The 15,266-nt window shown below is 41.9% G+C and overlaps 2 protein-coding genes across 2 annotated transcripts in view; one reads left to right on the forward strand and one right to left on the reverse strand.

Moving 5' to 3' along the window:
- Positions 1 to 11,013, reverse strand: part of LOC105915411 — a 31,650-nt gene extending 20,637 nt beyond the window's left edge. The window contains exons 1-5 of the mRNA XM_036136666.1: positions 10,689 to 11,013; positions 8,526 to 8,569; positions 8,286 to 8,351; positions 5,458 to 5,524; positions 2,678 to 3,898 (exon numbers count right to left, since the gene is read on the reverse strand). Coding sequence (XP_035992559.1) covers positions 2,678 to 3,898; positions 5,458 to 5,524; positions 8,286 to 8,351; positions 8,526 to 8,569; positions 10,689 to 10,757 — 1,467 coding nt within the window. The 5' untranslated portion in view covers positions 10,758 to 11,013. The remainder of the gene's footprint in view (positions 1 to 2,677; positions 3,899 to 5,457; positions 5,525 to 8,285; positions 8,352 to 8,525; positions 8,570 to 10,688) is intronic.
- Positions 11,014 to 14,544: 3,531 nt separating this feature from the next.
- The window catches only part of LOC118563064 (85/88 kDa calcium-independent phospholipase A2-like), a 15,634-nt gene continuing 14,912 nt past the window's right edge, over positions 14,545 to 15,266 (forward strand). Inside the window, exon 1 of the mRNA XM_036136667.1 lies at positions 14,545 to 14,762. Coding sequence (XP_035992560.1) covers positions 14,545 to 14,762 — 218 coding nt within the window. The remainder of the gene's footprint in view (positions 14,763 to 15,266) is intronic.

Consider the following 15,266-nt stretch of genomic DNA (forward strand, 5'->3'; position numbering starts at 1 on the left):
TATCCGCACTCCGGACCGACCACAGCCGGAGTTTAACTATCTCAGTTCCTTCAAGCAGAAAGATGTCGTGAACAACGTAAAACGGCCCTCTGAACAGTCTAAAACAAGTGGAAGTGGAAGGGCAAGGAAACATGCTTTTCATTTTTTCCCTCAAAAAATAAAAAATAAAATAAAAAGTGGAATATCTATGTTCAACACTTTTTTTTTTGGATACCCATAAGTAAAATCTAGTGCAACCGCTCGCCTTCAGAAGCTTTGTATAATTTAATCTCAGTATGAATCCAGCTGCTCTGTGGAGGCTTCAGAGGTCTGTCAGAGATCACTTGAGACAGAACATCGTTCAACGGCCTAACGCTGCTTTAAAGGCCTTCTAATGGACCTCGAATCCTTTCCGGCTCCATTTCCTGTCCAATTACTTTGGAAAAAAGATCAATAGCGCCACAATATATAAATAATAACAAAGGAGAATGGCTCCTTTATTATTATGTAGGACACTAACACCCACCCAATCCGACAGGCTAGAGGGCATTTATTACTGAAACAGCCTATGGTAACTGTAGAGGAGCTGCAGAGATCCAGAGCTCAGGTGGACGCGTTTGTCAACCCGACAACTATGAGCGACGCACAACACAACAACTACAATTATCTGTCACTCATGTAAGAGTGAAAGCCATGAGACAAACACAGGAAACGTGCCAGGAGGGGCTGCGGTCCGATCAGACTGTAACTGAACTTTAGGGCTACGTGGAAAAACGCCATTTTGTTGCTGAAAACCAACACTGAGCAAACACCGTCACCACTGCGACACCTTGGATGATGGAAAAGGCTAAATAGACGGCTATTGTGGAGGAAAACCAGTGAGATGCTGGAAAAGACCAGAGAGCGGAGGTTTAGAAAAGCATGTACATGAGTCAAAAGCGCCTATTTAAAGTTCAGCTCTAAATCTGACTGAGAATCTAAGACAAAAAAACTTTAAAAAAAAAATGTCTCTGTGCAGTCTGGCTGAGCTAGAGCGCTTTTATAGGGCAGAAATTGATGCAGATTGCAGCATAACTACAAATGAACTTGAGCCGAATACAAACTCAAATTTTTATTTGTAGATCTAGCAAAAGCATAATATCCTTTACCTTCCACTTCACATCGATGCAGAACTTTTAGGATTTTACACCCATTTGAAGTTTGGGGTTCTGAAGGGACAGAATGCAGAAAAGGTTTAAAGGTGTGAGAAAAGTTCTGCATGTCCCGGTTAGCAGAGCAGGTGATTTAAACAAAATCACACCGCTGCCTCTAAACGCCCACAGATGTGAACCAGCAGCCGGTAAAGATGACAGAAACCATGAAAGCCTCATTTGGGTTGTTGCTCCTGGAGCTTCTGGGTCGCCGTGGGTTAAGTAGTGAATATAATTGCTCCTGTCTTTCAGTGTTTAGCCCCGTTTCTCTTGCTATTGGCTGAGCTTTTACTGCAGCTAACCGTCTGTGCTCTTTCATCCTTCAGCCCTGGAAACGGGCTCAGAGTTTACTTTTTAGCTGTGTTTCTCCCCTAGACGAAGCCGCTAAAGGAGCTATTACAGCCATTACTCTTTTACTATTCTCTCACGTAGAAAGTACTCCTGGATCAGGGCTTCTGTGCTCTCTTTGTGTCTCTGCCCTGGTTTCTCTAACCCCAAGTCGGTCGTGACAGAAGGCCGTTCACACTGAGCCTGGTTCCGCCGGAGGTTTCTTCCTGTGTAAGGAGAGTTTTCCTCTCCACCTTCGCTACATGCATGCTCCGTACGCCGGCACAAAGCAGCGGACTCTCCCCTGTGGCTACCTGCTCATCCAGGAGGAGTCGATGCATTTAAGGAAGGGTTTCCTTAGATTATAACCAATCTGTCTGGACGGTTCGATAGAGTTGACTTGGTAAAGTGCCTTCAGATGACGTGTGTTGGTGAGTCGGCGCTATATAAATAAACTGATTAAATAGTTAATGACATCAGTGCGGAAGGTGGTGGGTTTGTGGGAAACTGAAGCCAAATTACACCTACAGCTCCATTTTTTTTGGCAGCTTCTACAGTTGGTTGTGCGTATAAATACTTTCTTGCACCGTATTTATACGCATGTTCTTTTATAGATAGCAGAAGGAAAGGCCTCGATAAGCTAATTAACTACATAGAACGGGTTTTCTGATGCAGTCATTCACCTCGCTGTACTGACGCAGTATCTTCAGAGTCCAATTGCAAAAACGCGTATCCTCATTAACCCAATCCCACCAGGGGTCGAACGTAACCAAACCCCACCCCACTGGTAGCTGCTGAGAGCTTAGGGCGAGGTTAGGACGACTGGGATTGCAACAAACAGGCAACCATCGGCATGTGTGGATAAAGCTAAAAACAAATGCTGTTTTCTGCTCTGTTTGCTGCGCACGTTGGATCAAATATGGCAATCTAAATGGCAAGAAGGCAGACTAGCCCCGTCCTTTTTTTCTCTTTTTTTAGAAAAAATATGTTTTTTTTTTCTACCATTCCATCGCTGGGTGGGATTAAGTCACACTATATTTCATTGAGTATCTAACAAATATTGGCGAACCGCCCTGTTAGATAGGGTCGAATAGAGCTGAAGTGGCAACACTGGTATGATACATTTCATATATAATTTTCTACCCTTAATGGCATTTAAGTTCGCATCACTGGATCTCTTATGGCTTGAGGACGGAGGGCTCCTCGGACGTTGCGGCAGGGGGCGGGCTGGAGGCGCTCTCCACGCTGGCAGCAGGCGAGGCGGGGCCCGACGCCGGGGAGGGGAACTCTTTGATGGTGACTGTCACGAGGTTGGTGGTTACGTCGGTGACCACCACATCCTTGCAGCTCGGCCCCATCTCAGGGTGCCAGTCGGGGTCCCCCTCAGCGGGGACCCGCTGGGGTTCGACGGGGGCCGACGGCTGGTCTGGATCTACAGGGGGAACCGCGGAGGCCGACTGATGCTTAGCTTTGTGCTGGCAGGGGCTGTTCCTGCCTCCCTCCGAGGCTTGAGAAGAGTCCGCGGCGTCTTCGTCTTGATCTTCTAAAGACGACGACGGAGAGGGAGGTGCTGCGCTTTTGTTGTTTGCTTCCGAACGCGAGGCGGACGAAGACGGTTTCTGGGTTTCCGGGGGAGCTTTACTGGATTTCGATTCCTTGGAGGCTTCGGCGTCAGGCTGGGGGGGCTTGGCTGCGGCGTTGCTGGAGTTGGAAGAAGACGAGGAAGGAGGCGGTGGCGCCTGGCGCTGTGAAGAGCTGCTGCCCCTCGCTCCGGCGCTGGAGCAGGACCCCGTTTGGGAGTGGAAAGACATCGGCCCGCCGCACTGCAGCCCGAAAGGCTTGCCGTACATCGGGAAGCCCAGCATCTTCAGGGGGGGCTGGAACGGTCTGTAAGGCGCCTCCCCCTTCCTGCCAATGATGCGGTTGCGAGACGGGATGTTCTGGCGTCCCGACTGCCCGTTCCTGGAGCCGGCGGCGGCGCCACCCCTGCCCGGCTTGTTGATCACCTTCAGGTTGAGGATTATCCGACCCCTCTTGACTTCCCGAGGCTTGACTCGGCGGTTCAGGATGCGGACGGTCTCGGAGAAAGGGGAGACGTGCATTCGGGACGGAAAACCACCCGGAGTGGAGAAAGCGGGGCCCGTGGGGTGCGAGCGAGGCAGCGGGCGCCTGGACATGCGGTGGCAGCGGTGAATGTCTTTCTTCAGCTTGTGGGTGGCTGCCAGAGAGTTAAGTTTGGGGGAAGGCGCCGACGAAGAGGAGGAGGAGGAGAACGGTAAGGTGTGAGGGGCGGCAGACGAGGAGGAAGGAGCTGCTCGGCTGGAAGTGGACGAGGAAGAGCGAGACGTGTTCTGGCGGCTGCTGGAGGCGCGACTGCTGGGCTCTGCTTTCGAACCGCAAGCCTGAGGGAGATGAGAAAATTAAAGAGCTGAGAAAATGTAAAGACCAAGAGCGATCTCTGGATTAGTACGTGTAGCAACATTAAGCTATGTAAAAATGACTTTAATGTTCATAAACACAATGCCTGAAAAAATACTGAGAGTAAAAATCTGGGGATTTTGGGATATTTTAATCCAAAAATCCAATAATAATAGAAAGCAAACAGAAAGCAAACTAAAGGGTCCTAAGAAACACTCATGGTGGCACAACTGGAAGCTTTTCTGATGAAACGTTACGGTTATGACCATCTTCCAGGGTAACGTGTCACACGGGCTGCTCCACCAATCAGACGCAGACGTAGGTAACATGTGACTATGGAGCTGTGTTTCCTGTCTACGGAAATCGGATTTGCCAATTTCTAAATCAGAAATACAAGAAAGAAGCCTTAAGTGTACGATTCCTACCACAGATACGAAATCTCTGAGACAAATCAGAGACAGCAGTTTAACTCCGACTGACTATTTTACACCACCTGTTCATTTTACTTAAAGGGGCCAAGTCACGTACTAATACTTTACGAAATACAACGCCAGTAGCTCACTCTGGTTTCATACGAAAGTTTTCTGTTTCAAGTATCCTTTATTATATTTTATTTCTGTGTTTTACACTTTGTTCTTGCTTTATTTATTAGTAAACTAATTGCTTTTGAGTACATTTACCAAAACAGGACGCTTTACTGCGAGGCGCTGCAGGACGTTACGGTGGCCATCTTGCTTTTCGACAGTTCTGCGGTACTGCCAATGGCGTTTATGCCCGCTGATCGCGCCCCGGCCAAACTTCTTTTCTTTTTACGTTTTTTTTGTGTTTTCTTTTCATGACCAAATTAGAGACTAGGTCCCCTTTAAGACATTAGAAAATCCACCTAAGCTCTAAAAATGTTCAAAAGTAATAATATAGTGATCATTAATAATAATACTTTATGTTTAAGCAATAATTAATTCTATTTCTATATAGCGGGAAAAAATTGACAACACAATAAGAACTTAAGCATAAATTGGCAGGAAGAAGTTAATACACTCCTGATGTTTTTAGACTTTGGGACAACACCTGCATGAATTGTTGTGTAGAAAAAAGAAAAAAAGAAGTGTTAAATGGGTTGAAGTTCCCATCTGAGGAAGGCAGGCCTCGCTACATCAACACAAACAAGACGGCGGCTGTGTTTTAATATCGGGGTCTAGTGCCGTTCTGACAGAGCTGCGAGTTCTCAGGCTGATTTGTAAAACAGAGAATGGCTGAGTGAAAAAGAAAGTAGGTCAGCCCAAATGTTTCTCTGCAGCTCCACCTTCTCTTCGCGTCATTTACTAATGACAGAGACCGGGCCGATGCTCGGCGCACAATGAGAATCAAAAATAGACTTCAAAGGGTGCTCAACGGCTGAGAAAGGGCCACGTTTGGACATTTTACGCTTTCATCAGATGAGAGGGAGTTTTAATGCAAACTCAAATGTATTAATAAAATCTTTTTTATTCAGAAGCCTTAGCTGTGCAAACAGCAATTACACAAAATAAAGCAAAAACCGTACCTTCACGACAAAGTTCTTGGGTTTGGGGCCACGTTTCTTGGGCCCGTGCATCTCCCTTTCACGTTCCCTTAAAAAAAAAATAAAGCAGGGGGAAAGAAAAAAAGAGGGTTATTATTAAAGGAAAAGATGAAAAGCAGGCGGTGAGAGCATTATACTATTATATCTGGGCCTTGTTCTCATTCTCTGTTTTCGCGTACATTTACGTTTCCATTTGATGCGTCACTTTTTTTAGCTTTGACTGCAAACGTCTCAGAAGTCAGAAGCAAAGACAAACAACACTTTAAAGTAAATGAGTGGAAATCAAACTGTATCTGAACATCTTTTAAGGAACAAACAGCGGTTTAATGAGTGAACATGCAACAGTGTTGTGGCGTCCTTGGCAGTAACAACACAGTCTGGCATGCGCTTCACGACGCCCACACGGTGTCTGAAAGAGCAGGCTGGAGATGCAACACCCTGCTCAGTTTCACTCAGGCCAAGCCAGGTCTTCTCAACAAGAACAATCTGACACTCCACACTCCTGCGCTCCCTTCAAACACCTTTTCTGATCGGCTTTTCAGAACTCAAACTCACAGCAAACGGGTGCAGAGCCAGATAAAGACCGGATTCTGACATTTAGGGGGACTGGGATTATCCTTGAGAACCCTTTTATCTTTAGAAACAGAGGAGACGGTGTTACACCGATAACCCAGGGAGGGGGTTAGGAGCATTGGTCAGAGAAGCAGCCAAACACCCCATGGTAACTCTGGAGGAGCTGTAGAGATCCCCAGCTCAGGTTGAACCATCTATTTGACAGGACCCTCCACCAATCTCACCTTTATGAGCTATTTATTAGAAAAAAAAGGCATACTACGAGCCATGTAGGGGATGCTGAGGTGGAGAACGACCTTTCAGCGTGACGATTAAACCTGAAGATAAAACCGCAAGTTGTTTTAGATCACAGTTATATTTTATATTTTAGAATAGCCCCCCAAAAAATCCAGACCTGATACTGTAGGAAAACTTGTTCTCTATCCAATCCAACTGAGCTTTGAATATCTAGCAAAGGAGAATGGGTAGAAATTTTAGTGTTTAGATGTACAAAGCGAGTAGAGCCATACACCCAAAAACCTGCAGCGTGACTGCAGTAACAGGGGTGTCCAAACTTTGTCCCACTGGCCTTACTCCTCATGACAAAGTTACCCGCGGGCCAAATAAATATAATTACTGAAGAATTTATTTAATTAAACCTACAGCAGTCAGATCATCTGAGGGAAAGTTCTGTATAAATTGCAGATTCAAAACTTAAAAAGGATTTTGCAGGTTTGCCTTTATTACGGCATTCAGTTTGCAAATTCTTTCGGGCTCGATTAAACAAAACAAAGTTAAAAAGAAATTAGTCTCAGGAATAAGAACAGGATTTCAGTCACTCTTTGGTGAGTTCATCAATAAGATGTTTGGCCGCATCAAAGTCTGCTTTAAGTAAAAGTCACTGTGTAGATGTGTCCCTATTTAATATCAAATTAAAAAAGAGCATAAAAGTGAACAAATATTCTTTGTTGTAGCTGAGGTTCCCTGGTAAGAGGATAGATTTTAATTTGTTTGTAATAAATTTAATTAAGTCTCCATGTGTATAAACCACCTGTGCTGGTGGGCCAAATTTGTGTCTTTTTTGAATTGCAGCACAAAAGTCAGTGCACTCCTGATCTAAAGCTGTTTAATCAGGAGAACTAAATATACACCAATAAAATTGATATTTGTAATAAAAAATAAAAAAAACACACTTTGGTTTATTATATAAAATCCAACTCAAGCCCGATCATTCTTGTGGTTATGACACGACGAAAGGAGGAAAAGTTGAGTTTTGTGAGGCCCTGTCTCTATCATCCATGTCTTTGTGATGAAAAGAGCACAACTCTCTTTGCAGCCGTCCGTCGGGAGAGCAACATCAGAGGAAAGTAAACAAAGTAAAGAACAAGCTGTGGTGGGGGCTGGTGTGCAGAAGAATGCTGAACGGTCTGATAAACACGGCGGATTCTGCAGACCTTCATCAGAACTTCAGTTGGAGGCAAACTCAGCGGCGCTGCAGCAAAAAGTCAGCAGAGGTCGTTTCTGCCCACTGCGATGACCTTTTCACACAGACTCTCTGTGCCAGGGGAGCGGGTGATAACCATAACCTCTCTGTTCTTTGTTTTAATGCATTTATTGATTTTTAAACAGATTCATCCTCCACAACATTAATTATCATGAGATGGAAAGCATTTTATTCTGTAAACTGTTGTCACATTGTGTTATTGCTCATTTTGTTTTGCATCTCTTTAGGAAACTTTAGTGCAAAAACATGGAAAAGATGGAATAATTATCAGTTTATACAATGTAGATCCAAGCCAAGACAAATGTATTTATTCCACATTTACAAAAACAACACAAAAAACACAATTAGACAACCAATCAATGACCTTGTTAAGCTGGATTCTATCATTACTTCCTTCTCTGTTTTATCTTTAATTTTTCACTTCCATTTTGTTTATTACATTAAAAACCGTCGGCTCTATTTACGTGAGTCGCTTCATCGTCCATTTTTGCTACAGAGCAAAGTTTGTCCAGTATTTGGAGCAGAGCCCTCCTATGTCCTTGTATTAATGGTTTTATGTTTTCCTTACATCTACAGCTCTACAACATGAACTCACACTGGCTCCCACCTTAACCCCAAAGTTTTTTTTGCCTTCATTTTGGATCTTATTGTATCTACCGAAGGAACGCAAGAAGCCATTATGGTCCATAAATCTGCTTTTGAAGTGTTGAAAACTTCAAAAGTGATTAACACTCAAAAAGCTGGATATACTTACTTCTGCTCGAAGCCCAGTATGAGCCTGTCATCCAAAATGTTCTCCTCTGGCTCCCAGGTGCTGTGCCTGAACATGGTCGGAGAAGAAAAAGAAAAAACATAAAATGAAGCATTAAGCAGAAGTTGATTTTGCATCAAATTAAGATTCAACACCCGTTTTGGCAGAATGCTGGAGATTTAGCAACGACGTAACAAAACTGAAATGACTGCAGGCTTGGAGAGTTTGGAAGATGACACTCACTTCATTGCCCATCCTTTCCACTTCACTAGATATTCAAGCCTTCCCTGCAAGACAAAAACAGACGGGTTATGAAAACAAGACCCTAAACGCTGTCCAAGATCTTTAAAAGCTAATAGTCTGATGATTTTAATCCTAAACTTGAATTTGCAATGCTCTGCAAAATGCACCAAAAAAAAGAAGAGGCTAATACCAGCAAGTCCACCATTTGAGATTTTTATTTTATTAAACAGCCTGGTAGTTTATAGCTTAGCACTTGGAGCCCTAATGGCAGACGCGCTGACAGTGACATGAGGATGCATAAAGGACTTCTTTAATTCTTGTTTAGTACCGATATGGCGAAAGTTAATTGATCTGATTCGTTAACTAATCTGCACCTGGTTCTGTTCCAAGATAATTTAATTTTATGATTTCTTCAGCAAAAGCAAGCAAGCTGTATGTAGTTTTGATTCAAGGTAGATCTTTCTCAGTTGTTGCTATTAATGGCAAAAACATTGCAGAATTTAGGGCTAAATAAAAAGGATTATTACAAGTCGCCAATCTGATATCTGAGTAGAACTCAAAGACTTTATTAAATGTTTCATTGTACTGCAAAATCTAAATACAGAACTTTGGAAAAATGTCCATGTTTTGTGATCTGGGGTCAAAACGTCTTTAATGTTAACTGAATAACAAATTTCCCCTGAAATCCAGCTTAGAATATTCTATAACTGCCTTACTTTTTAAGCCAAACTCATGGTCCTGGCCTCATTTAAAACTTGTTTCATTGCCGTTTCAGAGGAAACTGTTGAAAACTTTTGCCAACATACCTAACGTTTCTCCTAAAACCTGCCCCATTATATCGATTTCCTCATATTTAACTCTCTGTCGTGTTCTTTGTTAGCCTCACAGTCGAAACACAGTTAAACGTTGATTGCTCTAGACAGAGGTCAGCAACCTTCTTAATAAAAAAAAAAGAGCCATTTCTGAACTCGCTCTGAAACTTTGTCTAAAACAGCAAAAAATATAACATTTTATGAATACACATTATATCAAAATGTGCCTATGATTAAAATAATCAGATATTTATTTTTCAATTATTTGATTATAAAACAATAAAGGACATCAAGCCTTTACAACAAGGGCACTTATATGGCTTTTGAATCAGACCTCTCACATGTGGGCAATTTGGGGGAGGGAGGGGGGGGGGACTTAGTTTGCAAAAAAATGATATGCAGATATTGCACGATCATCTCAAAAACCTACAGAAACCAGTCTTTTTTTGCCTTCTTAAGTCATCCTTATACTTAAAACATTGCTGGGTTCCATATTATTTTGCCCCAAGTTATTAAAGCTGCTGTAATAATGGCCCTTAAGAGCTACATGTGGCTCAAGGGCTGCAGGTTGTGGACCCCTTCTCTAGAACAAAGTACAAGCGTTCAAATATAACAGCTCCTTTTTTTTTTTTTTTTTTTTTTGTGAGAAAAGTTTCTAAATTCTCGGCTGTTTTTTTAGATTCCCCATGTCCGTAACATCTTGTGGTTTCTGCGTGCAAACATTTCCAAACAGGTTTTATTGAGAAGTAAATGCTGGCCAAGAAGTTCACGGGTCCAACAGAGATCCACCATAATCTATATGGTATCTTCCAGAAAGCACTGGCCAGATGAAAACTTCTAGACGTATCTGGTCAGCCATGCTTGATCAAATCCTGTCTGAATGAGCCTTTAGCAATAATAATAATTATAAATAAATAAAGAGATCCATATTATAGCACACGCTGCATTTAAAGTTACGACCTAGAGGCAACTTTTAACGTAGCATTGCTGGAAGCATTAAAGATCTTAAACGGGACACTTTCAATGTATAGCTTTAGCCACAATTAGCTGGCCAAAATAAAATAAAAACTACGTCCCTGCGCAGCCCGCCTCCCCTGCGCATGCATGTGTTGTTCTTTTGCAGCGAGCCGCTTCTTTGTGTCGCTGGGTTTTTTTTTTTAATCACTCTGCCCATTGTCTGCTAATAAAAGCTGCGGCAAGGGACGAGCGTTAGCTTCAAGCTAGCAATGGCTGTCCAACTATTGGCATCCGTCGACCAGAGGGCCTCCGCGGCGTTGCCTATAGAAGGCGGTCTCGGAGCCTATAGCGCGGAGACGCGGCCAACATCTGCAATCAAAGTCTCGACACCCACCTTACGGACGCGGCGTTTCAGTATGGCTTCCGCGGCAAAAATGCGATCTCCCGCCGCAGAGAGCTCCATGCTTGCTGGCCGAGCTAAGCTGCCTGCGTCGGTTTGTAAAAGTCGGGCGAGCTCCGGTGTCTGCTGTAGTAAGACGTCGGCCAAACTGTGCGGAGAGGCAACACACACACACAGGCAGTCATATAAACGCAGGAGCAGCAGCAGAAACAGCGGTGGAGCCGTGGACAGCCCGCTGTCTGCCTGTCACGTGTCCGGGGTCATCCTTGGTCGCCAAGGCGACGGACCCAAGGATGCCAGGAAGAACCGCGCGAGCTGTTCAGAGCGCCGTTAACGTCAAGCTTCACGTTTATGAATAATATCAATAGTAATGACTTCTTTGTCGAAATAACAATCGTACCAGTAGGCGGGCGTTTCGTCATAAAGTTGTTTCCAATTGTTTTTAGTAACATATTATAGTTAGAAAAACACAAAATAAATAGCCTTGACTAGAAATGAGCCGCACAACGGTCTGCAAACTTTACAAACCATTTCTTTAGAAGCCATTTCTTACCCCAGTTCAGCAAAATGACACTTGTCAAAAGCCGCAAATGTTCCACCAAGTTTTTTGGGGGGTAAAAAAAGAAAAGGTATAATTTTTAATAAATATCTACAGAAAATTCGTTTTCATTTTTAAACGAACCACAGTTTTATTTCTGTTTTAAAACAAAGGGGGGGACTTTTGCAAAAAGCATTTTATTAGAGATAGAGAGACAGAGAGAGAGCAATTAATACCTGGCAAAACTGAAAAGCTGCCTAAAACTGCATTAGTCATTATATCTATATTCAAACACAGCAGTTATTTCTTCACCATTTTAGCCAAAGTTATCAAGAGCCATTCTGAAGGTCCACAAAGCTGCTTGCGCCTCCAGAGCCGAAGGTTGCAGAACCCAGTGCTATATCAGATTATCCTACAAGACAAAACAGATTTCAGACAGCCACATTTTCACTATATAACTTTTTTTGCAGTCTGTAGAGGGAAAATTGTCTTGCAGCCAGGTGAAAGACATAAAAAAAACACAATAACTCTGTAACAGCTGTGAAAACAGAAAACTCAGGGGAAAATATGAGTAGGCTACAGATATAAGTCACCAGACAAAAATGACAAAGCAATGACCAAATTTTAGATTAAACTAAATAGCCTAATGGGCTAAGTAATGGGTTTTTTTGTTGATCCTTGCTTTTGGCTTTCTTTTCTTTTCAAGTGCGGGGGAAGATGAGAATGTATTCTGCCTTTTGTGTGACTCTCTTTAAAATGTTTGTGTTATTTGATACCAATAAATTTTGCCGACCAGTTTTACTATTGTTTGTTCTTGTTTTTGTGACCCACTGCCATACCAGGTGATAAAAATCTATAGATATAAGAACAGTTTATAAGATTGTAGAAAATGAACATTAGGTTCTCTGAATTGATTGAATTTGCAGAAGATGTACAACCTTTGAGCTTTTCTGCTGACCTTATCAGAATTTCCATTGATAGGTAGACAGTCCTCCATAAGCCAGCTTCTGTTTTTGATCTTATACTCTACTGTAATAATTGCATAATGTCCAGACCAAAAACCAAATTAAACTCTGTGGCAAGACTTAAACGCTGTCTTTTTATAAATGATTTCCATTCAGTCTGAGTTTGATGTGCAGAAGACTTGCAGTTACGGCAAAAGGAGATTCAACAAAAATATTTACCAATGGCATTGAAAGGAAATTCAGATTGTGTTCGCCATATTTGTATTTGTTAAAAACTTTGAAAACGGTGTATTCTTTTCCTTCCTCTTCACTATGTTTACATTTATGTGGTTTTATTACACAAAACCCAATAAAATGCATTGAGTAGTCTATGCTTTAGCAAAGTACTGTAAAGTCTGAGCGTTTTCATTGTTTACATTACAGGCAGAAAAGGCAACGCTGGGTTTTATTTAATTTTTTTGTCTTCTTTTGCAACTTACGATCTTAATTTAGACTTAAAATAAAAAATATATATATATTTTAAAGAGGACATAGGCACCAGCAACCCTCACGACCCCATGAGGGATTAAGCGGATCAGAAAATGGATGGATGGATGGATATATTTTAAAGAATTTTTATATTTAAGCCCATGATGAAAGTTCTATTTTATTTTGTTTTGTCCGCACCATCAACACCAAGTCAAATTCCTTGTAAGTGCAAACCTACTTGGCAATAAACTTGATTCTGATTCTAGACATGGTTTAATGTGGCCAAGTGATGCTGAAACTGGTATTTTGGAAGGGTTTTATCAGGACTGTTTCATTGTTGGTGAATGCATCAGTTGTTTTAGTGAATTTCCTGATTTGATTTGCTCCAAATGAACCAAAATAAAGGTTGTAGGTCCATTGAGACCTTATTTTGACATGGATATACAATTTTCACTGTAGCATGTAGTATTTATGCATAGCTAATATAAATGTAACAAAATAATGTAAACTTTTTATCTTTATGACTTAATTCATTGTTAAATATAAGAAGAAAAATACATTTTCAATGAAATTTGAACTTATTACTATTGTAAACAGTTAATAAATAATTTGTAATAGTAATTAGCTTTTTAATCATTATTTAATCTGGTGTGCAAGTTTGCTGTCTTCTTTCTCTGTGTTTTTTGGCACTGTCTATTCTATTGTATTAGATCTATAATTTCCACACTAAACAAAAAAAAAAAACGTCAACAGGAAACCTTTTCAGCAAATGATGACGAAAACAAAAACAAAGAAAAACTAATGATGACGATTGATTCCGACAGATCTCAGCTTACTTTACTTTCATTTTGTCCTTTTTGACATTGATCAATTGTATATGACCAGAGACGAGTTAAATCTTCTCACCCAAATTTATTTTCCAACAAAAGACTGCGGCGGGGCAGCGAAACTAAACTGTCACTGATGCATATTTTTCCTTGATTACGCTTTCACCCTTCTGAGTAGAAAACAAACCGAATCATCTCTTATTAAATTACGCCCCTCCCTTCAGAGCTGACTTTTCAGAATCCTGTGCTCTGATTGGACAAGCCTGCATCAATCAGGGTGTGTGCGCGTGTATGTCTGTCTCAGCAGGTTTGGTTGCGGCGTCGGTTGTTGATGTAGCTGTCAGAAGTCAGGCTGTCCGCCGCTGAGAGAGCAGCTAGCAGGTAAGCCGGTTGGGTTTTGAACCGATTGATGCGATTAGCTCCAACTCACAACTATATTCCCACATTGTGGTGTCTCCACACATATATTTATGAACTTTAAATCAGAAACACGGAGTATATGAGAGTGTCTTGATACACGTTTTCGCCCAGTTTAGCGTTGTAATGCGTTCTTTCGCATCTCATTATGATAATGGACTCAGGGAATTTGTGAACATCGCTGAAGGAGCTGCTTGTTCGTCGTTTAGTCCAGAGGCAGCTTTATTTATGTTTAGACAGTACAGAAAGATGAAGGTCATGGACTGAGATGGCGCTGTTACCAGCTAACTTTAGCCCTACTAATTAAAACATCAACACAACATTGAAGTTCTTTGTTTGCAAATGTAGGCCATTACATTGATTTAAAAAAAAGGCTGTAACTGAACAGCATAAGACGCCCTAACTTGAAATAATCCCGTGCATAACTTGTTGATCCACTTAAATGATGACCTCACTGCCCAGGGGACAAATAAATCATTCATGATGACAAGAATCCCATAGGCGTTCACTGAGAAAACAGAGCTGCTAAAGTAAACAGAGGGACACCATTGCATGTGTTGTTGAGCAGAGATCACAGATCACAGATAATGCAAATTGCCTTCTGTCAATTAACAGGTCCTTCTTTTAAGGCAACGATGCAGTTCTTGGGCCGGCTGCTGCAGGACACCGTCTCCTCCGTGTCGACCCTCTTCACAAACCCTTACCGGGTCAGAGACGTGCCCCTGTCTGATTACGGAGGAGGAGGCAAAGTTCTGCTGAAGCAGGAGGGTCGCTTGGTCCTGTACAAAAACACACAATGTCAGTCATGGGACTGCGTGCTCATGTCCACTGAGTCGCCAAATGTGGTTCTCAGGTCAGTATAGTTCACGTCTGTATAAGTTTGTGGTTTCATCTCGCATGGCTGTGTTTTTTTATTTATTTATTTTTAGTTTACTATTGACCACCATTGTTAAACACCTTCGTACGAGTTGCTGTCTCAGCTAGAGACCAGAAAAACAGGTTATGGAATCACTGAAAGGACGCTTTATAATGACCTCAACTAATTGAAACGGGTGGAGTAAGTCACAGAATATTCTGTTCCAATGCATGCTTTTACAAGTGTTCCCTACACAATTAATATCATTCTGAATGTCTAAACCACTCCAACAATGTCAGCTGTCTGTGTTTTTAAAGCTCCACTGTTGCTACTGCTCAATTATATCTGAAACACCCATACAGTGGTTTGCAGCAATATTCCCAACCCTTAACACACCTTGTTACTTTTAACCTTGTTATTTTTGTGATAACTTGGAAATGGAATATGGACATTTTAAAACAATACCTAGTAGTCAGGAATTGTGTTTTGCAGCAAAAAAAT

The sequence above is a fragment of the Fundulus heteroclitus genome, chromosome 5, assembly GCF_011125445.2.
Source record: "Fundulus heteroclitus isolate FHET01 chromosome 5, MU-UCD_Fhet_4.1, whole genome shotgun sequence".
In the NCBI taxonomy this organism is placed as follows: domain Eukaryota; kingdom Metazoa; phylum Chordata; class Actinopteri; order Cyprinodontiformes; family Fundulidae; genus Fundulus; species Fundulus heteroclitus.